Genomic DNA, 27,891 nt, shown 5'->3' on the forward strand with positions numbered 1-27,891 from the left:
AATGCCTGAATTATTCAATTGGAACTTCAGTCATTCCAAGGAGAACTTTATCTTTCCTTTGAATATGATTATTGATTTGACAAACTGCCTTTTAGTGTTGATGTTACTACAGAAAATCTATTGTTGTCAGAAGAAGATAGAAAGATGAGTTTTAAAAGAGAAAGAAAAAACACATTTTTCAGTCAGGTTTTCAATTCGATTTATCAATACATCACAGCATGTGACATCACAATGCACTTTACAAGACAAACACATTCAATTTGTATCAATAAATACATGTTTTCATTTCAGTGTCATTCATGCTAATTCAAGGTAATCACATATAGTCTCAGATCCAGTAACAGCCAGTTCTATCCTACATCTATGAAAATGCAGTCAAATTCAGTTGATCATGTTATGAAAGTTGGTGACAGTTTTCTATTTATTGATGCCTAGCTGACTGCATTATGATTCTGACTTTGCAGAAATCCTTCATGCAACAATAGTTGAAAGGAAGAACTCCCTTTCAGCAAGAAGAACCATACAGCAGTGTTATGTTCAGTTTGATCAGTCATCTTCTGTGATCGACTGAGGTTAAGTCTAGGGTAAGACTGTTTCTATTTATATGTTGCCCAAATTTGCCCAAAATTAAGGCATCTATTCCTCAGTGTTTCTTTAACAACATGTACAGGAAGCCTTACAATGAAAATATTATACCTAACTGAAACAAATAGATCTCAGATAAGATTTTTTTTTAAATCAGCAATAATAAAACTCAGAAATCAAGCATGAAGTACAACCAGAAAAGGATTCACAAGTCTGAAAAAACAGATTAATGATCTGTTTTTTCACTAACATTTACTGCTTATAAAAATAAATATTTTATCATCTTCAGTGTGACAACAAGTGCCTGTCCAAATGTCCTCAAATATCTGAAAGGACATTCACTAAGTATCAGAGAAATCAGGTTTTCAAGAGGTTACACACAGATGCTTGTGTAAAATCATCAGTATCCTCTGTTTAACTTTTCCTGTTGGTCCAGAAGTGTCTGTTGCAGGCTCATTTTAGCATCTTCAAAATTAGCATCTAGCTTGAGTGCTTGTTGGAAGTCACTTTTGGCATCTTCAAAAAATCCTGGAAGAATGCATAAAAACAGTATTAACACATAAGTTAAAGACTAATATAGTGTAATATAGTGTTGCTTTTACCAAAGTTCTAGGCACCATCTAACATAATGACTGCAAACACACAGCTCCATCTAATGGCCATTAAAGGCATAAGGCAAAGTGATCACGGTTCCAAAAAGTCTTCATGATTGTTTTTTTTGTTGTTTTTTTTTTGCTCTTTTGGAAAGTAAGTATCTTCTAGATAGTCAATGCTTATTATCCAAAAGACATGTAAATTATATGCATGTATATTGCGCCTGTATAAAATATTAATTTTTAGATTGCTGCTTTTATCTTAAAAACAGTACTGTTTTTGTCTGTTATGTCATTGATTAAGTCATTATTTTAGGAAATTTTAATTGTATGTTTAGAATTTCTATGAAACTGCTTTCTGTGGTTTGTTATTTCTTTGATTCAGTTGACTGTTCCAAAATCATTATTTACATTTTCAGTTTCATACTTGTAGATCTTTGGGAGGGGATTTCCTCTAGAATAGCTACAGGAGAGGTATGAAAGGATCTGTATGCATGATGATATTGTAAGTCATAAACATCAGAATTGATAGAAATAACCCCTTGAAATCTAAGTTTCACCAATTGAACTAAATTACTGAAATAAATTTACGCTTTAATGCCATTCTTATTTATATGTTTTGCTCGTATAATGAGTTCTTTAGGAGACAAATGAAATATCTGGACGGACCTTTTTTTTTTTTTTTTTAATCAAATCATACTTTTAATTTGAAGAGTCCGACCGGATGAAGGCGATTATCTTAAGTTTTTTTTGTTATTTGTTTTTTGTCCAATTTAGATCATTTGCTCATTGTCAGGGGTGGTTTTTGTTACCTAATCTATAGCGGATGAGTCCTCTGTTGTAGAAAGGGATTGGACACTGGCAGTCAGTCTGTATAGCGGAGGTGTAGTCCTCCATTGCTTCATAAAAATCCACCCGGAAGTACTTTATCTGACCACGATTGTTGTAAGAGGTAGCCAGTTTGGAGGCTTCACAGTTCCTGCGCGGATAAAACAGAGACGAAACTCTTTATGGCGATGAATACTAAACCTGTACACAAGGAAGACAGAAATATGCTGGCTTTCGGTAAATGAAATTAATGGTACTAAATTTGACAGGTAAAACGGCTGATATTCTTATCAGCCGTTAGCTTGTTTAACATGTCTTGAAAGGCAAAATAATACCTGGACTGTAAACAGGAAGAGATAAATCTTGCATACAACTCCTCTGCCTTGTCAAAATTGCGTTTGTTAAACTCAGAATGCGCATTTTCAAGTAGCTGACAATTTTCGTCCTCCATAAAGGTAAAAGGTTGTTGAGGATGTGACGTCATGAAACAGATAGTCCAATCAAGTTCTTGTGCGTCTGAAGACGTGCCGTAACATAACTGAGTATGGAAAAGTGACCAAATATCAATATTGTCAGACCAAATGTCACGTTTTACTATTAATAATAATAATAAAATAATAATAATAATAATGGCACTATTGTTACTATATTCAATACAATTAATTTGAAAAAATGAAAAAGTGGTAGTCTTTTGCAGTCTCCGTCAGGTTTTGTTTAGAGTCAGGTGTGTAGAGTTAGTTCCTCACTACAATGCATTTTAGAATCGATATTAGTGTTATTTAAAGCTTTTAATTCAACCTACTTCATTCTCAGTCAAACTCCAAACTGTTTTTTCACTGTTTGTCATGATTAATTTGGGTGGAATGTCATCTAAGATTGAAATATTTTTCACAAAAATTCTACTACCACATTATAGTGGTGTTGTGTAAATAAAATATGAATTATACCTTGATTATTCAGTCAGCAGAGGGCAAAAATTTCAATGAAAATACAATCACATGTGCAGAGGTAGTTTTTCTTTTCATGAATGACACTATCAGTGAGCCAGAATGACACTATCAGTGAGCCAATTCCTCTGAAACAAATACACAATTTACTCTTTGAGCCAAAAACACAATTGTGAAATTTGTGGCACTTGTTCTTACAAATGTTACAAAAGTTCATGAATCAGAAGTGTGCTTAAAATAATCTGATTAGTAACAAATATTTCAGTATAGATTTGGCCCATCGATTTACTGCATTTCTCTTTGTTTCAAACTTTGACTCTGATACCATCTTTAGCATCTTTAGCCTGCTGGTTTGTGTTTTTCTTACAGCACTTAGATTCTAACAACACCTGGGACCTCATTCCTGGACATGCAGGCAGACATATCAGGTGCAATTTAGTTCATTCTTCCTCTTTACTTTTCAAATGCCCTGATGGATTGGCTGTCTTAAAGTTGAGTCATATCACCATGTCAAATATAACCACTGCATGTGAAAATACAATGCAAGCAAAGGACATTGTTCAAGTAAGGAGTTATTTTATATAAATAACTTCAAAATAATGATGATTCCCACTAAATAAAAAATATTCTAATAAAAACAGTCTAAAGCATCTGTTAAATTGGTCATGAGATATTTTTTGGTCATCTGTACAACAACAAGTAAACATATAGCAGGGAGAAATCCTCAGACAATTTCTCAGGCAAAGAACTCGCCTGTCGTGGAGAAAAATTACACCTTATGGAGTAAGAGGTCAGTCAGCAGCTGAGTGCTTCCCTGAGCAGCTCATTTATCTCCAGACTGTGTCGACGAGTTGACGCAGATCAAACAGAACATGCAGACGGAGGAAGAGAGGCTACAAACAGACTGCTTTTGGGGAAATGGACATAACATATAACTTTTGCTGCTATGTTTTATGAAAGCTTAACAATGGCACAGCCTCAACTGGTGGACCACTCCACAATGTCTAAAAGCAGAAAACGCACTCAGTATTGTTAGGATTTTGAGAAAAAATTATTTTAAGCTGATCCCTCTCCATGTCAGTCAGTAAGTTTTGAATTTTTTTTTAATTATTACAGACCAGTTCAAAAAAATTAATTTATTAGTGAGATTTAAAGCAAATATTATGTTCATGACTTGCCCAACATAAAAGTTGCTGTTTGCTGAGAGAGTTGACACACAGGTGTCCAAATGTTGGACTGGCATCTATCTTTCATTCAGACCAGTTAGGTCTGCCTCACTAACGAATAACGCAAACGCCTGCCAGTATTTTTGACATTACAGAGTATTCTCAGTTGGATTGTTGTTTTGTCTTGTTTTGTCAGTTGATTCCATTGAAGTGTTGAACAGGAGAAATGGTTCGTTTCAAGCCAAGCCAAGTCGTTTCCAAGTGGTTTTCAAGTAGAAAACCACCTGGATTGATCTTAAACACTACATGAAAGTCTTTGTGCATAATCAAAACATCTGCTGTAAGGTTTAGGATGGTGTGGCTACTTTAATTAAAATTTGTTATTATAATTTTCAAATCAGAAATTGTGACCAATATACAAAATTATAAAAGCAGATGTGTTAATAAAAGCCAACACCTGCTGAAGATTCAGGTTGAGGCACAGCTTCTGATAAACCTCCTAAACAGAAAAGCTTTGTGAGTCTTCTCCACTTCTCAGACAACTGTGAGTCCCATTTATCTTTTCTCCTGAAAAGATGAACACACTAAAAGCCACACTGTGTGCATGTGTATGGTAACCATGATGCGAAACAGCAAACAAACACAAAACAGCTGTCTGGTCAAAAGAGGGAAGAGGATCCAAACCAACCCAGGATTGTTGACTCTGCCTCGTTCAGTCGCGGCAGACAGGAGACGCTCAGTCCACTGGGCTGTTTTAGGAACATTCCCACAATGACCTGTACCGGTTGTTTTCCTGGACACAGCCAGTCTTAAAAAGAGGATTTTGTAACAAGTTGTATAAATATGTCATGTTAGTCCAGTTGTATTGTATTTTCTGTGTGTGGGTTGCAGAGTCAAATGCATGAACATTTTTGAAGAAGTTTCCTGGCATCAGATGTTAAGAGTGAACTATGGCACTTTGGTAACAGAAATGTCAGTGCTCTACTATCTAATTTTTCCATACTGACATAGAAATAGTCAAATATTTATTCATTCTGTCTGTGGATACACAGGTTTTGCTGCAGCTTGCAGCAAAAGCAGACACTTCTATAAAATTGACTTCTAGCTCTTTACTACTGATCTCAGAGTAGCTATTTGATCTTTCACTGTATTCCAATCGAGTATAAATTGCATATTATAAACTTGCCAAAAAATCCTTAAATTAAGTGTATTTTCAATATTCCCTTCTAATATAAATAATCATTTTTATCCTTTATATACTGTATATTCAAATATAAGTTCTCAAAATAAACAATAAAAGTACATTTTGGAGATTCTTTGGAGAGATGTTGTGCAGGAAATCATCAGTTGTAGGTGTTTAAATTTACTTGGAACCACCAAAGCTTAAACCTTGCATGATCATGGGACCCCACTGCCAACACAGGAAGGCAAAAGTCACCATTTTCTGCTCAACTAAAATTTGTAGCAGCAGATGTTTGGAGGAATCAAGGAAAAGCTTTCAAACTTAGAAACACTGTACTAATAGTACTAATGCTGCTATTGATGCTTGATCATCGTGCAAGTTGGATTGAATAGCTAAAAAGCTGATCGTCTATATTGCTTGATTTCCTAACCCAATAAATTAATTTTGGTATGAACAAAGGAGGTTTAGCTTAAGATTCTTGATTGGCCCTGACCTTAACCTTGTTAAAAATGTTTGGATTATGTTAAAAAGTTGAGTTTATGTTAAGAAGCCAACCCCTTTTGATGAACTGCACCAATTCTGTCAATAAAAAAGGTCAAATATTAAGCCAGACTTGTTGATAGCAACTAAAAAGTATTTTGTAAAGGTGTAGTTTACTAAGGAGCAATGAACCTATGGACATGTCAGCATGAATTATATTAAGTTTTAATCTCACACTTAGTTCAGAGTAAATTCACAAAACATTTACTAAACTATATCTTTTACTTTGAATCCCTTCAAAATGTATTGTATCAATACATCCCACAAAACAATAGTTAAAAAAAAATCACCAAGTCTCAAATTCTGCATGCATACCTATGACAATTACAGCTTTTTATTGGAGTTGTGGGTCTCACAAAGTTTTAACTGGTAACTTTATTGGTTTGATTGTTTTTGTTTTCAACCTGTTCAAAATATTTGTCAAGCTGGATCTTTAGCACAAAACATTTAGCTTTCAATCTTGCTACCAGCATTGGATTGCAAGTTTTTACCGTTTTGTTTCTTGAAGACTTGTGTTATGTACAGCTGAAGCTCAATCACATTAAAACCTTCTTAAATGTATAAATCTTATGCAATATGTCATTATCTGCTCTTGAATACTTTGAAAAATAAACCCAAGAATAAAAATAACAAAGCCAGTTATAAAATACATATTTATTTTCTGTTCATTTTACATATATATTTTGCTAAACATGTCCCTTAATAACATTCATAATATATAAAACAGAAATGCTTGGTTATGTTTTATGTATAAACCTAGATTAATGCTATTTTAACATATAATGGGTTACTTTTCTTAAAAAATATTTTATCCCTCACTGAGTAAGCATAAAGTGTTCTATGTACATATTTTTGTACATATACTGTACTTTTGCACAAATATATATATATATATATATATATATATATATATATATATATATATATATATATATATATATATATAAAAAGATGAGATCTTTAGTCAAACATTTGACTAAAGAAATTAACATTTTCATTTTAAATCATAAAGCTTAATATTAGTTCCATAAACAATAGTTTTTAAACATAACATGTGATGCAAATTGCTGAATTTTGAGTCACAGCTTTAGTTGATGGACAAAATCTGTTCTGATGAAGTTGCAGATGATGTCCGTGAACGCAGTAGCCCACAGAAGTGGTCTGCTCCTGGAGAAAGCAAAGAAGTAAAAGTTGAAAATGAACACACAGTGGGTGACTTTAACCAATGATTCAAACAAAGAAGACAGTCACTCTTACCAGTGTGCAAAGCTTTATGCGCGGCCCAACATGTTCTCCAGATGCTCTATTCTCCCGGATATGTCAGCTAGTTTGACCAGTCAAGGAAAAAGAAAAAAAACCAATAAAAGTGGCTGGACACGTCATTAAGCTCTGCAGGTCAGCTCAGGTCACATGTGCAGCAGACTGTTTAAAACACTGTCTGCCATTTGAAACAACAGGAAGGATATGCTTGGCTGTGAGCTGCTGGATGGTTGCCTGCGTCTGCCTCTGGAAAACCATCATGGCCTCGCATTTGCAGGGATCCTCCACCACCTCCGCCCTCGCCTCTTCACCAGGAGAGAGCAGATTTCACATCAGCGTAGCAGCATATGTCCAGCAAAAAAAAAATAAGTACAGAAAGAACCACCCACACTGTTCTTTTTAACCAGTGAGCAAGAAAAAAAGCAGAGCAAAAAGAAATGAGAGCACATTTCCTCAGCAGTAACAAATGGAAAAAACATCCTCATAGTGACATAAAGGGGGTGCTTTGCTAAAGCAGAGATAAAAACATGGTGGGTTGAACACAAATGTAAGCTTGATTATTATTATTTGTTTTAGTTGTAAAAATATTTGAATATTTGTACAATACTTTCTGATTAGTATTAGTATGTGTGTGGAATTAGTATGTTTACTACTTTCTGTTGGTCTGTCACATAAAATTCAGATGAAAACAGTAACAGCAACATGACAAAATTATGAGTTATAAACATTTTTGCAAGGCAGTGTAAGGAGCAGTTGGTTGGTATGTTGTGAACCCATGCACTGTTTTATATGGATTCCTTAACCTTTAGAATACCGATGGTATCACAACAAAAACCAAAGATTAAGGGAAGCGAAGATTCAGTATGTTCTTACGTTTTGGGGAACATGTTTTCTTGTCTGCATTCAAGATGTAACCGATCTGGCACTTGCAGTAAAAGGATGCATTGCTGTTGATGCAAATGTGCTCGCAGTCATGTCCCATGGCACAAGGGTCCAGACCTGGGGATGAGGGATATTATCAGTACAGATCCATAATCTGGTATAAAGTATTTCACTTGCTTTGTGCTGAGATATGCTAACTTGTGCTGGAATTTGCTAGAAAATGAATCTTCATAGTTTAATAGTTAAATGCATTGACAGATATTTTCTTTCAGGTATTTGGTGGGAAACGCCATCATTCAAACACTTTCACCACATCTGAGCCACTTGCTGTGTGTTAGACAACACAGGTAAAAATCACAGAAACACTGAAAGCACACAGACATGTTACCTGAAAGATTGACGAACAGTAACACTGAGACCAAACATCTCGACTTCACAGCAGAACCTCAACTATTCAAACCACTGGTACTTTTAAGGCGGATACAGACATTTTACATTTTTTAACCTTATCACAATTTCTCTGTACATTAGTCATTTTAAACACAGATAACATTTAAAAACATAAGGACACTTTGGTTGCAAACATCTAAACATTCTGACTTTCCTTTGAATTTTTTTAAAGTTGAAGCCGAAAGTTTGGGACTGAATAGCCCCAAAACTTTACAGGCAATTAATGCCTCAACAATCATATTCTAGTACTGACATCTGCAGTCCATGTGGGGGTTGAGAACATCTGCAGCTTGAGTTTTCCCTCATGATTTCAGAGGTCACTAATAACATTGTAAATAATTCACATTCTACAGCAACCACCCCTGTAGACTGTAGGTGCCCTGATTGAGGAACTAGACCAGGGTTAACGGAGGGAAAGGTCCTGAAGGCCCTTCTTTGTCCTACCGCACAGGGTTTCCCTGAACTTGGAGGTGAGCTTCTCGATAACGCCGTAGGTCTCCACATAGAAGACGTGTTCCTCCAGAGGGAGACTGGCCATCAGCTGTAGGGACTGCATGTCTGCACGGTCCACGCCCACAGCGTAGATCTCTACGCCTGAGGCCCGGGCCTCAGCGGACACTTCTTCCACATGGTCTTGAGGCCTCCCATCAGTCACAATGATGGCCACCTTGGAGATGTTCCCGGAGCGAGGTCGAGCTCCAGACTGCTCGGTGAAGGCTTCTTTCATTGCTGTCTTGATGGCGAGGCCGGTCATGGTGCCAGTCGCAAGGGGCTCAATTCGGGCGATGGCTTTCTTCAAGTTAAGTTTGTTGAAGTGGTTCTTGAGCAGGAACTCTATCTTGACTGTACTGGCATAGTTGACCACAGCCACTCTTGTCGCATCTGAGCCCACATCGAGGGTGTCCGCCATGTTGGCCAGGAAGATTCTGACCTTCTCAAACTCAGCAGGACGAACACTGCGAGAGCTGTCAATGATGAAGACCAGGTCCAGGGGGCGACTCCTGCACGGAGAGTCTGTCTCTGGTGATCAACCAAACCATGGCAAAAATAAGTCCATTTAATAATAAATGAAAAACACTAAAGTTTGGTTTGAGTGGTGAAAAAAAAACATCCAAAACAGAACAGTTTGAGATGTACGGCATGCTCCCAAAGGAACTAAATGAAACGTTAGTGCATCTCTTGTTTGGTTGAACAAAAATGACAATGTATGCTGAATAACATACAATGCATCATTTCAGAGTTGCAACAACCCATCTCACTTTCCTTTAAGGAGAATATGCACAACATTAAAAGAGACATCACACCTGAACAAGAAGACATAAGTGTTAGCATTCCTTTCTGAACAATATCATGCACGTTATACAACAAACTATGTGTAGCTCAGGAGTCAGATCCTCTCTGCTTTTCATTTTAGTTAACCTGGAAGTCAGTGGAAGATCTCTTTACATTTTTCTTCTACAGTGCCATGAAAAAAGAATTTGCCCCTTTAGATTTCTTTTGCTTTTTTCTAGTTTTGTTATACTCTAATGTTTCAGACCACCGAACAAATTTAAAAACAAGACATATAACCTGATTAAATAGAAGAAGCAAACTTCAAATTAGGATTTTAGCATATTAACTTAAAAACTGTAGAAAAGTGTACAAAAAAGGTTAAAAAAAATTAGTAAGGGGCAAAGACATTTTTGTTTTATTTAAAATACAGCACTGTATGTGTTTAAGAGAGATTGTTAATTATCGTCTCAGTATGTGTGCGTCCTTGAGACAGCGGCACCAGTGTTGTTGTCCAACTCCTAGGTAAGAGGACAAGTCTACCACTGACCAAAGTTGCAAAAATACATCTGACCTTGAAAGTATGGAGGAGAATTGGTTGGGTTGGAAAGCGGTCCTGACTGGTAATATTCTACCTGTCTCCACAGGACTGATGGTGGTGATGAGGCCGCTTTGGGTACTGACCGGTTGCTTCCAAAGAGCAGGGGTCTCCACTGGTGACGCAGTGGTCATGATGAATGTCACTGGTGCCTCTGTAGTTGCAGGGAAAGTTGGCCTCACTGTATGTCTTGGCAGAGTGGGGAGGATTAAAATAGCTGCTGCTGGTGCTGACATTGTAGGGCATGGACCTTTTGGTTTGTACGGCCATGGGCCTTTGACTCTGTGTTGGGGATGTGGTTGAGCAACTGGTGGAGATAAACCTCTGTATGTGTGATGCAGGTGTGGTGCTGCTGGCCCATTGAACCTGTGGTGATAGGGCAACATGGGGACCGGGGGCCTGTGGTAAGTCACTGGTGGAGATAGAGGAAGAGGTCGATACACTACCGGTGGAGGGATCCTCGGTGGCAGGTAGTGGTAGTGATACCTTCCTCTATACGTGTAATCACTTCTGTGATCTACAGGCCCACCAGAAAGGACAAGTGATAGAGAACATTAGAAAGATGAAGGAAGGCAAACATGAAGGTTTTGTAAGTTGACATTTTAGTTAACGCTAGTTACATTAACAACAATCAGACATTGTTTTATTGTCCACAGGAACACAGACACATGATTAGTAAAAATGTAATATTTAATCATTGGAGACGTTTCAAACAAGCAGGAATTTTTATGGTAAATTGCTTGTGAAACCCTCCAGTGAAGACTTATCACCATGCAAAGGGCTCACAAAAAGTATAAAATGCAGTTGTTAAAACACTTAATTGTGGGTGAAATATTCATCCATTGTAGCCTTTTAACGTGCTTTACTTTACAAAAGTATTCACACCACTCGTTTCAATTTTGTTGTCTTTTAAGAAAGATCTAACCAAGGACTGGGTTTGCAAATGAACTTGTGGCTAAAAAACAAAATGCTGCTATGTTTTATATCCTGCCCTTGAGATTAATTTGAATTGAATTAAGCTCATCTTTTCACATTTTTGTCAAGTCATATCTAAAAATCTCATTTTATTAGCATTTTATGTTGTAGAGCATCACAAAATAGCACATAATACTGGAGCTTTTTAGAAATGAAATCTGAAAAATGTGAGAATAAAAATGTTCAATGAGTGGATAGTTGACTACATTTTTTTTAACTATCTTAAACTACATTACTATTCAAATTCATATCGGTTGCAGAAGCACAATATTTTTTCCTGCTAAAGCTTTAGAAGTAACAAAAACACAACTTATGCTTTATGACAAAACAAAACTTCTACCATCTAAAAGTATATTTTCTGAAGAAGAAACTGGATTTTTAATTCACTTACTTGCTAGATTCAGGGTCCTGAGTACTGGTTGAGCATTGTGTCTGGTCTGAGCATAACTTTGTGCGGTTTTCAGCTGGTGATCTCCGGCTTTGAGGTGGTAGGTTGCATGTGCAACATCAGAAAACAGCAGAGAAACACAAAAGAGAAAGCTGCAGGGAAAAGGCTTCATCTTTAGATCATTTAGCAGAGCCAGGTCTGTGTGTGTCTTTTCGGAGTCAGGGTTTCTGGAGTATCCTGCTCCGCTCTGCAGAGGATCGCCCACTTCCACATATGAGAAGATCTGAAGAGGGACGCGTCACACTGCCCACCCAATCCAAAGGGCTTGCAGGATAGGGAGAACAAATATTTGTCAAGGAGGGTCTAAAAGGCTGTTTTTCCTCAAGTGTGATTCCTTTAAGCCATGTTTAATGCATTTGCTCATTCTTTTATTTTTTTTCCCCTTCTCATGTATATATTTTTTTAAAATCTTTCCTCTAAAGGAAAGCCGTTCATTTGTTTTCTTTTCAATTTGACAATAAACAGTAGGAATCTGTGTAGTTTTACAATAAACATCATCTTCATATGGTTATTTTTGGTCTTTAGAAGTTTTCAACTTTCTGTAAAAACCTTTCAAAAAAACAAAAAAAAACAAAGGTAGGTCAATGTGGCATCTGGAAATGCAGCATGCATTTCTAAAAATCTGATTTTCAAGTTGAGCAAAAAATATAAGCATTATTCATTCTTTAATCTTAATCCCCAACATCAATGAGAAAAATCGGCATCTGTTGGACTTCATGCAGAGTCCAACAGATTGGACTCTCTTTATAGTCATTAGCTGGGCTTGGACTTTTACTAGTTTTCTTGTATTTGCTAAAAAAAAACAAACAAAAAAAAAACAACATCCCAACAGCATGACCATCCTGGTTCATAATGAGGATTAGTATTTGTTTGACTGGAAGCTAAGGAGTTGAATTTTGGTCTCTTCTGACCAGACCATCTTCTACCACTTCTTATGTCTCAACTAGTCAGTTTTCCATAAAAAACAGATTTACAGAGTGTATGTGCAAGTTGAGATTAAACAGAAGATTGTTACATGCCAGTTTAAGGGATAAATTTAAGGGAATGGCATAAAACAGAACTAGAAAAGTCTGAGGTATGAAAGATGAGCCTTTGGGACATAAGTGGGGGAAAGAAAAGTCAAAAGACCCTCACATTGTTCTGACACATTTATTTAAGTCAACAGTTTTTTTCACAGGGATTTAAATCATTACCAATAAAGCAATGGGAGGATTGCGTTGATAAGCATGCAACAACTAATGTTCACAAGACTAGTCGTTAATCTCCACACGTCAGGCGAGAAAGAGGGAGAGAAAAATCAATCAGCTCTTCTCACCTTCAGTTCCAGCTGAAAAAAAACTAAAAAAACTCAGAAGCTTTGCTCACACGCTACTGCAGCAAAGCGGTGATGACGCTTTGAACCGTACTACTGCGAAGCTAAATAAATACAGACAAAAAAATGTGCTAAAGATTCAAATCAGAACAGAGGTGGAATATTTTAGGTCTTAAACAGCAGAAAACTGCAATACAACTTAACAATAAGAGCTCTAAGAAGCAGATTGTCATAGTTTAACAATTCTTAAGTAGTTCATATATTGATCTATCAATAAAATGGTGCTGGATTGATGAGCAAATTTCAAGCAATTTTTTTTCACATATCCCTTTTACTAAGACTTAAAAAAGGGCTGAGGGCTTAGGGTAGAAAAGGTAGAGGGGGTTCCTTCCAATGCTTTTTCAAACACCGCATTCATCCATTCATTATCACATACATTTTAATTTTCCCACATTTTTTTTTTCCCCATCACATCTCCAGGATGCTCTATAAACACTAAAAGAAATACAGCGGAGAGATTGAACTGAACCTTTTTAAAGGACTCACACAGACAGAGAGGGTTCAGAGGGGGGATAAGGGCTTCATGGTGTTTAGATGGGGGGGCATGTAGGAATGCATATGATGGCTGGGTGTGCATGTGCGTGTTCTGGTGACACGGCTGGTGACTAGGCTGGCATGTAAGGGGGAGGAGGGTCCTTCTCTGGCATCTTCATTGCCATCTCATAGGTGGGCAGAATGTACTGTACAGGAAAAGCAAAGGAAGTCATTAGATTCATTAAGTCTCCACTAAAACCAGTAACTATTTTAAAAATATTAATGTATACTCTAGAAAGCCTGATTAACTTTCAAAATGTAGTAGCTAAATATGTACAACCAATAAATATGGATTCAAGAAAATACAATAGAAACATCCAACTTTCAACATTTTAAGCTAAAGTAAAAAATAAAAAAACATGGATGTTATGTCTCTTCAGCTAGAATGTGCATCTGGCTTCTGAACTATTATTAACAAATAATAACTTTCCAAATGTAATTATAATTTCAGGTGACTGCCTTTGTAATGAATTATAAACTGAAAATTGTTGCTTTTATTTACCTTCAAACGTGGGAAATTTCACATATTTGGAAATGAAAAACAACAACAAAAAAATTCTTTCCATCTATTGAGAGTATTTAACATGATTTGAAGATGTGTGCAGTTATTTATACTCCACCTGCATTCGAACATACATTCGTAAATATGAACTTTCCAAAACTAACTGGTGCTTTTATAGCCTTTAAGTGTAGAAAAGTATAAATGTATTTGCTTTTTCCAAAAACTGAGGACCTATGTAGCTGCCATAATACCATTAACATGAACATTTACATTATTTTGAATTAATATTAACATCGACAGTCAGCGCAGCCTTTCAAAAGCATTATTTGTGACCACCCAAACTGTTTTTCAACGCGACAAACTTCCTGAATGTGTTTAGTGAGCCACCTACTGGCTCGACTTCAACATTACACCTATGAAATCTCGTACCAGGATGCCATCATATCAGCAAATTAGTGTCCATAAATATTGACTGCGACTCACGCATACCTGGGGAGGGGTCTCAAAAGCCGGGTACACAGCAATCTCTGGCATGTTCCTGTTGTTGATGTACTTGTAGCAGTTCCACACACAGTTGATCAAGTAAGCCTGGAAGCCATTACAAAGAGCTACACTTACACATGTACATTAGCAGTTTTTTATGCTTGTAAATACAAAAACCTAAAACCTATTCACTTCAACAGCCAGACAACACTCGCTAACATGCTGATTGGTTGTATGATATACTGAAGATATAATCTGGATTAAATCTTGACAAGCAGTCTGACTGCTTTACCTTCAGAATGATCAGGAAGGCGAAGAAGACCAGCACAAAGAGGAGGAGGCAGCTTGAGTTCAGAGACAGAAGATAATCCTTATATGGGAAATCCGGCTGAGGAGCAGAAAAAAAAAGAACAAACAATTGAAGTTGTGCAATATGAATTTAATTCGCACAGTAAAAACAGAAACTTTTGTTGTGACAGGTGGATGGTACTTATTTGCAGACAAATTGAATAAATACAAAGCTAATAATTTAAGATGATCTTTCTGTTGGTGTAATATTGCAGAATCATAAATAGTCCTTTTAACAGTGTGTTCCTAGGAGCACAGTTTGTGTGCACGGAAGCTAAGATTTCTCAGGTCGTTTAAATAATTCTGTTTTTAACGACCCCAAGGTGTGATTATATAAACTGCTTTCAATTAAAAACAGTTGCTGGGTGCAGCTAAATCTCATACTTATCTATTTATCAACAATAATAATGCAAAATTCCCTGATTTATTAAAGCATCCTCCACAGTGCCTTGTGAAAATATTGAAACCGTGAAGGTTTTTTTTAAAAAACATTTTGTGATGTTAAACTCAAATGTAGAAGTGTACCATGCATTTGTTTTTTACCCTATTTACCTTAATACCCCCAAATACAATCTGGTGTAATCATTTGCCCTCAGAAGTCATTTAATATCTCAGTATAAATGCAGCTGTTCGGTGAAGAACAAAGAGGTTTGCACATTACTGAGTACCAGAAACTCTCACCTATCTCCACCTTTTAAAAAAATGGTGGTGGCATCATAATACTATGGGACAGGTAATCTAGTCAGAGCTGCTCAGAAGACAGAGAAACTTTTAAAAGGTTGCCAAGAACTTGACACTGGGACAGAGCTTCAGCTTTAAAATGCTTCTTGTCTCCAGCACACCTGATTCCATTGAACGGTTTGGACATCCTGATGAGACAATTCAGCCATTTTACTCAGGTGTGATTCAGCAGGGAGGCATCTATAGCTACGTTTACACAGCAGATCTTGACGCTCAAATCCAATGTTTTTTTCCTGAAACCATTTTTTTTTTGTGTGTGGAGAATCAAATGCAACCATATCAGATTTAGTACGCAAGTGGCACAAATCAGGTGAAAAGATCCGAATTGGGGTCGGATATGGGTCACATTCGGGCAAAAAAGCTGATTTGGGTCACATTTGCCCGCTATGTGAATGTAGCTTCGATGTTGCAGAATAGTAACTCTCGATGACTGGACGTAGGTACTTCAAGTTTAGATCCAAAATTTATGTCTTAGAATGGCCCAGTCAAAGTCTTGTGCCAAGACTTTAAAATGGATGTTCATAAATGTTCTCCATCCGATCTTAGCTTTCTGAGCTATAGCTGCACTATAGAAAAAAATATAACTTTCAGTCTGCAGATGTGAAAATCTAGTGGAGATATAATCAAACAGCTTTGCAATAGTAGCAGCAGCTTATGTGAGATTCTACAAAGTGCTGACTTAGAGGGTCTTAAGATAAATGCATGAAAAACTATTTAACTTTTTATATGTAACAAATTATTTAAATACTATATTTCTTTATCCTTTAAGATATGCATGACTTTATGCTAAGGTGTTTTATATAATCCTAATAAAACACACTGAAAACTCCAGCTGTAATATCACAACATTTGAAAAAGTTTCCATAAATAAGAGAACCATACAGTCACAGAAAATGGATTCTCTCATATAAGTCATGCATTTTTTCAAGGAAATACAAGTGATCAACTGTGAGTGTTGCACAATAATATCGACTTCCTGTTTACTAATGAGTGAAACATGATGTGTGGCTAAGGCAGGAAATGCTAAATGAGTCAAACAGTCCAACAGCAAAATCACAAAAATCCAATAACTGAAAGTAAACATAAGATGACTACAGGTGGAACCCGACAGTGAACTGCTGGGACTGACCAGTTGCTCCAGGTAGTCCCGGATCCTGGGAAGGTAAGTGAGAGAACTGATGGCCACCAGGCAGCTCAGAGCAAAGTCAAACAGCTGGTAGCAGAAAAATGGGATGAGCCATCCATCACGGTGCTGAAGAAGGCGGACACATTTTGAAAATATAAGAATAAACAATAACTTGGACACATCTTTACTGAATTTGGACGGACCAGAATGCTTAATTTCATTCGACCTCTAGAAATCATAAAATAAAATTCTAGAAATTGTTAAAATGAACAAACATTATTTCCATTTCTAGGTCTCTTGGTTATGAGTTTTTTTTCTAAAGGAGTATAAAATAGGTTCATGTGATGCTAGAAGACATCAAATTAAAATAAGCAAGGTGGTCCTTCCTTTAGTAACTAAGCAGTTTGGATTTTACTTCAAAATAATTTTAAAAACACTTAGGATGGGACCTACTTCATTTGAACTAACATTATATTCCTAAAACTTTTTCTCAAATCTGGAGACAGCTGCCACACTATACCAGAAGGGTTTCTACAACACTTTATTGGAAAGTTGTCATAGGGCAGCTAAAGTACGACTTTTGGACAATCTGCATGCCTCCTGCACGCAGATAGGAGTCGTACTTTAACTGTGCAAACAAATCTAGCAGTTTAATGAGGGTTCATGTGACAAAGCTATCAAACCTGTCCTCCTTGTTGCCATCAGGCAGGCCTGCGAGGTAAACACGACACGCAGTGAAAACACAGCACGGTGTGGAACAAACCTGATACATCACAATTCCTTTCAACAACCGTTTATAAAAGCTTTATTTTGTTTTGCTAACGTTCACAGAAAGAAAAATGAAGCTGAATTCCTTCCACGGATTATATATTTCCACGGAAAACAAAGACAAACCTTTTAAAATGTTGTTAATTCTGCCACGACTTACAGTGATTGCTCCGTACACCATCATGGCACTGATAGTGAGCATCAGCAGAGAGATGGCAAATCCAACACAGGCATTTTCTACAAAAGAGCAAGTGATACAATCGGTGAATTCTGGTCACAGTACAGCCTTAGTGCATGGTAGAGGCCTAGAGTCGAGATTAAATGTGTATTTGCCCGTGCTTTAAAGAGGCAGCTGGGATTTGCATACTCGATAAGACAGCCAACTCACTCAGCTTTAATAGAGTATCTCTAGGGAACATTAAGTCGATCTCTTTCAGCAGAGTCAGTAAATATGAAAGACACCGTCTAAGATAATTAAATGGTCTACCTTTCATATTCTCTCTTGTCTCATCACTTATCCTCTCACTTTGTTAACTCTTGCCCTAGGGTGGCTCGTGCCAGAGCTGCTGCAGTAATGCAGTCTGTATCAACTCTTTGTTATTCTGTAGCTCAGATAAAACAATCTGTGCATCAGTATGACCCCATCTGACATTTCTTACAGCTTTGAGAGACAAACAGCACCGTCTACTGGAGCTGATAACTTGGAACTACTGTATAAATAGGCTTAGCATTTCAAAGTGTTATACTAGAAGTACCAAGCATGAATGTGAGAAAAAAAACCCATGACTTTAAATCGGTTTTAAATTCAAAGTTTACTCGGCAGGGTTAGAGAACATTCTGTATTTTTGGAAAATTCCAGACAGTGACCTCAATGGTGCTTATATAAGCAGCTTCAGTACAGGGTTCCACGTCAAAGTCCATTCTTTTCCAGGTCCTAACATTCCAAAGTACTCAAAAAAATAAACGCAAAAGTTTACTACCAAATTACTACTCATATTTCCACATTTAATGAATTCAGTTTATTTAAATAGCTCTGATTTAAAACACATCTAAATGCACTTTACAAAAGAAATCCTAACTTATATACAGAAATATATAGTCAATAAATTCCAATTGAAATCCACCAGTTTGCACACAGAGCAGATATCAAATTATTATATCTTTGCTTACCGGACATCCTGTCGGAAGCAAAGTAATGGTCAATGACCTCATACTGCAGGTCGATAGTTGGTACGTTCTCTGGGTGCGTCACAGCCACAGTCAGCAGGATTCCCATCAACAGGTTGACCACCTGCATGCAGGTAAGCAGGGAATAACGCGCATGAGTTGAATTTAAATTAACTTGGAATTAATCTGAATTTGCTTTCAAAGCTGCATGAAGTTCAAGCTGCAGATAAGGCATGAAGAAAAAACAGGAACTTAAAAAAAACAGAGAACACTGTGTTTCTTAAGAAATTAAGAAACACAGGAGACTGGACAAAAGGAAAAAGGTTTGTTTTTTTTTCGGGGGGGTAATGATGAGATGTGAATTTAATCCAATATAAAAGTAATGCTTCACTGGCACTTTAAATAAGAAGGAGGTTCTATTGTGCTGGGAGAATATTTAAGAAACTGGATTAATTCTACACGTGTTTAAAAAAAAATCAAATATTTCATCACAGCAGCTCCTGGAAAACATTCTTAGTTCAGTTTGGTAAGCAGATATTAAAGTTTGAAAATGTAAACATGCCATCCTGCTTATAGCAGTTAATCCACTGAACATCAACATATCTATATATGGACTAAGAGAAAGCCTATTTTTCCGGTATTTAAAAATGCTAACATTTTTCATTATAATATGTGCTTCTGCTGATTCTTATCTTATTATCTGACGATCGTCATGCAGAAGTTAGCGGAATATCGGCAAATTAAGCCCAATGTCACAGGTTTGACACTTTTAGATCTCACACAAATACTTCCAATAACCATGCAAGGGCAGCATTTGTTGTAAAAAAAAAAAAAAAAAGTTCTTGAATTTTACGTCTAATATTATACTTGAGCAGGCTCATCCACGAGAAACGCCACATAAGTTAGCTAGCTATAGCTAACATTAGCTTCCCGTTAGCGTCACTTCGACATAAAACAGGCTTTTCACGGTCGAATGCTGAGGCTATAAATTATTTAAATACACATGAACAGCCAAAATCTAATCAGAGCTGAGCAGTAATCTTAAATAAACTGCAAGGTTAATGTAACTCCTTCATTATGTAAACTTAACAGGCGAACGACGCAGGCTAACGGTGGCGTATAGACCGTTATCGAGAACCATCTTACGCACCATATACCATGTTCCCAGGATGATAGTCCCGGTCCGAACATGGCAACATCCACAGCACCGGGTGGTGTACAGTCTATCTCGGCTTGGCTTGAAGTGATGCATGTCCTCTACGAGTGTAGGGAGAAACATCTGGAGAGTTGGCAGGAAACGTCGGAAAAATCTTCTCAGCATCAACAGTCAGCTAACGACCGCGGAGAAACGCCCACCACTTCCCCCCCGACGATCTGCGGCTGCGCACAAGGTAGATTAAAAACAAACCATCTGTCGTAACGTCAGTCTACATTCCCCCCCATCAATGTTTTTAGTTTTTAAACTTCAATAACAATTTAAATAATACAATGCAAAGTGTAGCGGAATTTTGTGTCAAAATGTAAAGCATAAACACCACCAATGGTACAAGGGAGGCTAGATCAATTTCACAAGTGTAATATTTACAATGTTCAGGAAAAACTGTCATTTAAAAGGGGTCATTTTAAATTGATCATGTAGAGAGTTTATATTCGAGTAAATAAATATGTCCTCTTTATGAACCAACTGTTTTTGTTGACACATCATTGTATGGTATTAATGATATTCTCTATGTGAAATAAGTGCCCTGTCTCCCTGAAACTGCGCCGTTGTATGATTATGTTCCCACATCTTATCTGCTTTGAATAAAATACCCAGAGAAGTATCAGTTGGCTTCCATCTTCGTTAAAAAAAGCATGTGAAAACTTTTTATTACTTGACAGTGTAACAACAAGAGGTCAGTTTTGGATCATCTGACCTCTAGTAAAGTTAAGATTGAAAAAGGTTATAAACATTCAATATTGAAAATCTGGAAGTGCGGTGAGCCCTAAGGTTCTGGTAGTTCGTGTAACATTAAAAATACATAAACAATGCAAATAAACAAATTGATTAAATTCATTTTTAAACAAGGAAATAAGCATTTTATTGCCTAAAGTGCAATAACGTACCATTCCTTTGGTGTACATGTGATCAACTGTTGCAAAGGATGCATTTGTAGCTACAAAAATACTTTTAATGTCAACATGTGAAAAGCTCAGCTCAGTCTGCTTGACTTATCCATTCAGTTTAAGGCTAATCTGTTGACAATTCTTTGGATTAGCCAAACAATGGAATAATGCAAAACATGTAGGAGATTTTATTTTAGGTTCTAGGTAGCACATATTTACAGGTGAAGAAGGTTGTTCAACTTATATGCAAAATATATAGATGTTTTTTGTACAGTTTTAGTTCAGTATCCACTCCGACTGTGTTGTTATTCAGAAAATAGCATTTTCAGAGTCTGTATTATCCAGTTAAAAATTATTTTTAAATTTTTAACTGGACTAAAATTAGTCAATGATTACTTCAATAATCGAGTCATCATCATCATCATCATCATCATCATCATCATCATCATCATCACTCTGATTAATTGTTTCAGCCCTTGTCTTCACTACCTCTCCCTTTATACAATCATCATTGGAAGCTACTATTCGTTCATGAGGAATTACTATCCATGTTTTGACAAAATGAAGATCTGAGATAGGACCGGGAAGCTTTGAAGCTGAACCAGGAAGTGGTGATGCAGTGACGTTTGCTCCCTGCGCATAGTGATGATCCAGCAAGGCAGTGGCTGCATTAATCTGGTTCTTTCTGTGAGATCGGTACTTCGCTCTTTGATATCTGTCGTAACAACAAGGAAACTGGAATAATTCTCATATTAAGGCACAATAACAATAAATGCATGACGTATCTAAAACACTGCATTACAAACATGACACTGTGATCTGGATTTATTTTGGGGGTATTTACTTGTATTACACATTTTATTAATTATGTATTAATAATTACAATCACAGAACAAAAACTTTTCCCCGTATATTGTTAATCAAATTACCATCACTACATAATCTGATTGCAAAAGCAAATCATGTACCTTTTCAAATTGGCTTCAGAGAGTCTCCTTCTTAGTTCAATTTCCTCGGGAGTTTCTTCTTTGGTCAGCTTCAAGGTAGGGGCCCAATCTGGGTTGGATCTGTCGTACAAGTCTGCAGGTCTGCCTACAAAGTACAGTTGTTTTTCACAGCAACCAGTTGAATATTGACTGACAGCATTGACAATATGGTTATTTTTCAAAACATTTTAAAAATGTCCTTACCGCTAATAAAGTGATCGGAGCAAATCCGTGATGTACTGGAAGGTTGCTCTTTCCTCCGGATATTAGCTAGCCACACTCGTCGACGCTCGATGCTAAGTCGCAAAGTTTGCTCACCTTCTGTTGTTCTGACTTTGGGGATGTAGTGAAAACTCCTCTTCACTTTTTTGTCGCCTCTGCTTTTACACCCTTTAACCCAACAATACACCACCATCGTGGTTCTCTTCGTGCGGTCAATGTAGTGGAATGCTTCTTCTTCTTCTTGATTTTTATTAGCGGTTGGAAAGAAACGTTGTGGAATGCTGATTACTGGTTCTTCGTACTATCGCAATGGCGCCGGGGTATCCGTGTGTAATGTTATGGGAAACGTAGTAAAGCTCCTCCTTTTCCTGCTGAAGTGCATTGTGGGATTAGTTGTTCTTATGCCAGACTCATGTAGTTCAGTCCTGGGTGGAGGACCAACAACTTTATAAGGACGTATAACTTTATATTAAGCTTGATGAACAATGATCTTCTGAATAATAAAGATTAAAATAAAGAAGTCCTGTTAAATCTTTTGATGGAAAAGGATTTAACAGGATACTTAATTAAAGTAGATCAAATTACATTTATTTTATTTATAAAGTATAAAATTCACAACAAATCTTGCCTAAAGGCTCAGTACCAGTGGCCAGCTGCTTGCCATGCTTTTATCAGATGCAAAGTATCTTTTGAAAAATAACTTTTAAGAAGGTATTAAACATATTTCTTCATTAAGTTAACATTTATGTATTAAAAATGTTTGCTTTTTTAGTATGATGTGATACTCTGTCATAATCACCAGATTTCATTTGTATGAAAGCATGAAATATGTTTCACTTTGTGAACTGAACGCCTAAAATTAATCAACTTTTGACATTTTGATTTATTAAATATAACAACATTAAATTGTATGATATGATCTTCTTGGTTCTAAGGACATTTGGTCCTGAGAAACAGTTACACTGACCCACAACACACAGTCAACCTCAAGATTCACACAAAAACAACTTTAAGCATCTTAAGACAAGATTGGTTCCAATTTCTTTAAGTGTAAAAATGTGAGGAAAAAAAGACATATATAGTTTTAATATTGCACAAATTGTCAATTCTAATAAGTTTTCATCCAATATCTTAAAACGTATCAAGTTATTAAAGCATACACACTAGGAGACACATTATACAGGAAGTAGTACATTATAAAACACTAAAAATCCAGTTATATTGAAGACTTTTTAATGTATATTGTATAATTTAGCAAAATAAAGGGTTAGGGCGAACATTTTTGCACTGCCCTTTTAGCACTGGATCAGCCCATACACAAATGTACATAAAATGTGTAGAATGAAACAACTAGCCATTAGTTCTGACTTTAATGACACCATAATTTTATTTTTATAAGTGCCAGAAAGCAAACAAAAATACATAAAACCAACATCTGGAACCTGTAAAAAGAGCACTGAGATTTCACTAGAAATCTAAGTATTATTATTTCTCAGGAATCTCAGTGACAACACAAACTAATCAACATTTTAATGTAGTAAAAACCTAAAAGGCTCTGAAAAAGAGATACAAGCTGCCACAAGTTTCACCCACTTTCCCCATTTTTCCTTCATACTTTTTATTGTGCTACAAAAAACAATGGAAATTGCTACTGACTGATAAGTCATATTGTGCATTGTATCTCATTTCAAACCAATGTGAAGGGTAATATAGAACAGACAAAATCCAGGGTAAATAAAGTCAAAGCTTAGCTTAGCAGTTTATACTTCTAGATTAATGAATATTATATACACATATTAGATATTTCTCAAACACAGGCAGAATGAGGTCCTTGAAACATTTTTAATCACGTTTTATCACAACTGTACATAAAATGTACAGTACATACAGACATAACGTTAAATTAACAGATACAATGCCTCCAGGAAGTATTCACACCCCTTCTTTTTCACTTATTTTGCTACAGTACAGTCTGATCCCAAATGGATTTTATTTTTTATGGAAAATTTGTACAAAAAATAATTCATAATGACAAAGTGCAAACATTCTTAAGGTGTTTTTGTAGAAAGAAAATATAAAAATGTTAACATTACAGGTTCACAAGTATGCACAGACTTTGCTAGTACAATTGGATCTGAACTCAGATGCATCTTCACCTCTGCTAAAATTAATATATCAGACATGATTTGGAGATGAACAATCTCGCATAAAAAGGTCTCAAGGTTGACAATTTATATAGCAGAACTCAACCAACAAAGTCAAAGGAAAGGTCAGTAAACCTCTGAGATTGTGTTGAGGCAAAAATCCGGGCAAGGATGTAAATATCTAGGATCTTTAAGAAAAAAAATACTCAAAAACTATTTTAGAATTAAAACCGTTAATATAGGAGAAAAGTGAATGGGTGTGAACACTTTCTAGTGAAAAATTTGAATTAAGTGCAAGAAAAAAAAACATTGATAATTTTCTCCTTTGAGAAAATTCATTAATAGCAGCTCTCTACAATCAGGAAGACCGAGACACCCCAGGGTATTTTAAAGATTTCAATCCAACGTGGATGTGACAGTTAAATAAAAGCTACTTCCCGAGTGGGTTTGTGATATTCTTCATTTGAAGCCTTGTTCTGAATATGTTCTTCTTTGTGTTTCTTCCTCCATTTGTAAATCAGGATCACTGATAGCAGAACTCCTATTGTTGCTCCAGCTAGTCCCCCTGCAATGGCAGCTGTGGACGTAAACCAAACAGCTGCGCTAAATTCAAATTCACACTCTACAGCTTTATCACTTTCAGTATGCATGCATCCCACAGTACCTGCAACGATCTCTTTGTTTTCCAGTAAGCTGTTGCTGTTTGAGATAACAATCAATTCTGTTGCAGCATCTACGTCATGCCTGTGTGATATCCCCACATTCAGCACTGAAGAGCTCTAAAGCAAAACAAAAAGACATTGCATTATTTCCTGCATAATCAACTACATCAAATGCAATGAAACAGGATATATATGTATATATTTAAATGGGTCATACTTTGGCAGAATTTGTGTTTCCATTTACAGGGTTTGGTACAATATCTGGGTCAGGATTGTTGTTGGTCCCCTCTTTGGAAATTTGTAATTTCATCAGGCAAGAAAGCAAATGAGAAACAAGGACAAAAGTGTTTTGAGAATATTTAGGGAAAGAAATTAAAGTGATTCTTTATAATAGTTGGTCAAAGGAAGCGCATGAATATACCTTGTTCTGAATCATTTCCAGAACCAGAACCATCCAGGTCATATCCAGATCCCTCCCAGTCCTCTGGAGGTCCATAAAGCTTATTTCATGGAGAGAAAAAAGACATTTTTTAGCATATAAACAAGTCACTGAATAATACAAGGTTATAAGGAAGATAACAAAGCAATAAGGAAATGAATATTGCCAAGGTGACAAACTTCCCCTGACAACCCCATGATGATCCAGGTAGTCATCACCAGTAAACACTCATGAGTAGATAACAGTGGATGATTGCATAACTCCACCTATTTAAGTTAGCAACAATTTTTGGGGTTTTGCAAATTAATTTGTAAACCAGAAGCAAACATAAATGTCGATGTTTAAATATTGTTTATTAATGGTCTGTAAATAACTGATAAATGCAAAAATGCATTTCATAAAACTGTAAGAGCCGCACATACTTATCAGAAAAATACCATAGGACGTCATGATTTGTGTCAGACTTCCCAACACCCACTTACAGCTCTACAATAAACTTAGGGAAGCTACAGTAACTGCTTATAATTATAGTGCAGTTCCAAACTATTCACACCCCTTTACATCTTCTAAACTTACACATATTTTATTGGAATTTATCTGTGACAGACCAACACAAAGTACTGCATCTTGTAGAATGAAAACTGACATTGCACATCAACCTGAACAGATCAGGGTGATGGCAGCATCATGCTGTAGGGATACTTTTCTTCAGCAGTGATAAAGAAGTTGTAAGTTGGTTAATATTGATGAGAAGATGGATGGAGTTAAATACATGAACAATCCTGGAAGTAAAAGTGGTTTGAGGCTGCAAACTGGAGCAACAAGAAATGACTGTAAACAACCAGAGTTTCAAAAGAACTGCTTCGATCAAAGCATATTCTTATGTTAGGATGGCCTAGTTAAAATTCAGATGTAATTGCAATTGAGAATCTGGGGCTATACTGGAAAAAAAATTCAAAGATGCTTTCCATTCAATATGTGCCACTTTGTGCTGGTCTGTCACATAAAATCCTAATAGACCGAAGATTGAGGCCAAAACATGAGAAAAAAATCCCTGAAGCACAAACTTTTCCATTTTGCTTTAAGTTACAATTCAAAGCATAGCAAAGAAAATGTGATCAAACATCTTCTTTTAGTTTTGTGGCTATAACTTAAGAAATAAATCTATGCCTTGTGAGATGTCAGCTATTTCTAACTGGTGCATTGTGACAGCAAAAAAACAAAACAAATAAACCTTGAATTTCCTCAATTCAACGTTTCTTAAAACCTTAAAGTGAAGCGTGCTATTTAGATTTCAAAACATATGATTAATAAAACATATAACAGATATATATCTCTATGTCCAACAATTGTTTAGCATTCACATTTTGCAAGACCTGTGAAAGAAAAATCAAGGTGTGTCAGGACAGCATTCTTTTGAGTTCTAAAAATATAGTACATACGTTCAATTTGTAAGCATAGCTACCTTTATCAGGAAAACAATATAGGGCTTAATAACGTTGTGTCATATTGTACCACACCCAATAAACAGGTCAATAATACACCTAAGCCAATGAGTGCCTTCAGTCACCGAAATGTAGCTTTAGTTGGAAAGTTTAAAACCTCCAAACTGTTTTAACTCGGAGACATTTTTGGCTCGAAGTTATTGCTGAACAGGAAGTGAGAAAGGTAACCGTGAGACGAAGGTAACCACCATGTCTCCTCTGTTTAATAAGATATAAAGGCAGAAGGTGACTTACCGACGCCCGTTCAGGAAGGATTAATCCCAGTGCTAAAACCACGGACACCGTCAGGGATAACCGCATCTTTAGGCTTTCTTAACGCGTCTCTCTCCTCCTTTCTTAGAAGAAGTATGATTGCAAAAAACAAACAAACAAACCAAAAAAACCTGTCTACAGATTCAGCTGGTTTCGACCTCATAAACCCCACCCACCGTGAAAATTATCACACACTGTACCTGATGGGAGGAGACTGTTTTTAATAAAGGTTGGCTTGTAAGCCAATAAACAGCGCCTTGTACAATTTATTGACACACAGATGGGTTTAAAATAACGTCAGCAGAACCATATTACTCAACTTTCCTTTCTGGAACAAAAAAAAAACAAAACAAAAAAAAACATCAGCCTTAATTCTGAGAACTTTGGTTGCATCCCGCAGTAAGTAATTAACTTTGATTAAAATCACTTGCACAAAAGCTGTGAGCAATTGTTGGTATACGTTTTGGATCATTATCTGGCTCAAAAGCATGAGAACCTTTTTAAGTTCACATTTTTTATTTTTTTTATATAGAATGTTTAGTATTTTAAAGAGTTTCTGCTGCAATGCATCCTCCATTATTACATGCTAAACGATGTGCATGAAGTGTTTTCCCCTAGAGTCAGGTTTTTATTTTACCTTCCTTGATGTGTGGTAGATGCTCCAGTTATTCAAAACTTTTTAAATTAAGGTTCTGTTATAAATATGAGGAAGATGATCCACATGAGATTATCTGCATTACCTGAATGCTACATAATCATGACTTCCCAATTTTGAGAAATGGCCATAGGACAGAGGTCTGATAGCTTTAC

At 36.3% G+C, this 27,891-nt stretch overlaps 5 protein-coding genes across 5 annotated transcripts; all 5 read right to left on the reverse strand.

Moving 5' to 3' along the window:
• Positions 1-174: 174 nt before the first annotated feature.
• Positions 175-2,490, reverse strand: ttc32 (tetratricopeptide repeat domain 32). Its single transcript, XM_032584532.1, has 3 exons — positions 2,342-2,490; positions 1,991-2,157; positions 175-1,113 (listed from the first exon to the last, which is right to left on the reverse strand). Exons 1-3 carry the CDS (start codon positions 2,488-2,490, stop codon positions 986-988), a joined length of 444 nt encoding a protein of 147 aa, XP_032440423.1. The 3' UTR covers positions 175-985.
• Positions 2,491-6,785: 4,295 nt separating this feature from the next.
• matn3a (matrilin 3a) lies at positions 6,786-12,716 on the reverse strand. The gene is made up of 7 exons (XM_032585467.1): positions 11,668-12,716; positions 10,339-10,818; positions 8,879-9,454; positions 7,976-8,101; positions 7,309-7,407; positions 7,100-7,169; positions 6,786-7,009 (listed from the first exon to the last, which is right to left on the reverse strand). The coding sequence occupies exons 1-6, from the start codon at positions 11,834-11,836 to the stop codon at positions 7,114-7,116; spliced, it is 1,506 nt and encodes a 501-aa protein (XP_032441358.1). The 5' UTR covers positions 11,837-12,716; the 3' UTR covers positions 6,786-7,009; positions 7,100-7,113.
• A 143-nt stretch (positions 12,717-12,859) lies between these two features.
• laptm4a (lysosomal protein transmembrane 4 alpha) lies at positions 12,860-20,139 on the reverse strand. The gene is made up of 7 exons (XM_032585464.1): positions 19,916-20,139; positions 18,769-18,889; positions 17,759-17,835; positions 16,834-16,956; positions 14,908-15,003; positions 14,622-14,720; positions 12,860-13,776 (listed from the first exon to the last, which is right to left on the reverse strand). The coding sequence occupies exons 1-7, from the start codon at positions 20,084-20,086 to the stop codon at positions 13,702-13,704; spliced, it is 762 nt and encodes a 253-aa protein (XP_032441355.1). The 5' UTR covers positions 20,087-20,139; the 3' UTR covers positions 12,860-13,701.
• Positions 20,140-20,604: 465 nt separating this feature from the next.
• LOC116734215 (uncharacterized) lies at positions 20,605-22,427 on the reverse strand. The gene is made up of 3 exons (XM_032585466.1): positions 22,062-22,427; positions 21,840-21,963; positions 20,605-21,586 (listed from the first exon to the last, which is right to left on the reverse strand). Exons 1-3 carry the CDS (start codon positions 22,270-22,272, stop codon positions 21,253-21,255), a joined length of 669 nt encoding a protein of 222 aa, XP_032441357.1. The 5' UTR covers positions 22,273-22,427; the 3' UTR covers positions 20,605-21,252.
• Positions 22,428-24,141: 1,714 nt separating this feature from the next.
• Positions 24,142-27,247, reverse strand: LOC116734690 (syndecan-2-like). Its single transcript, XM_032586219.1, has 5 exons — positions 27,064-27,247; positions 25,307-25,385; positions 25,103-25,173; positions 24,888-25,002; positions 24,142-24,800 (listed from the first exon to the last, which is right to left on the reverse strand). The coding sequence occupies exons 1-5, from the start codon at positions 27,127-27,129 to the stop codon at positions 24,643-24,645; spliced, it is 489 nt and encodes a 162-aa protein (XP_032442110.1). The 5' UTR covers positions 27,130-27,247; the 3' UTR covers positions 24,142-24,642.
• Positions 27,248-27,891: the final 644 nt, after the last annotated feature.

Source organism: Xiphophorus hellerii, chromosome 15 (genome assembly GCF_003331165.1).
Source record: "Xiphophorus hellerii strain 12219 chromosome 15, Xiphophorus_hellerii-4.1, whole genome shotgun sequence".
Classification (NCBI taxonomy): Eukaryota; Metazoa; Chordata; class Actinopteri; order Cyprinodontiformes; family Poeciliidae; genus Xiphophorus; species Xiphophorus hellerii.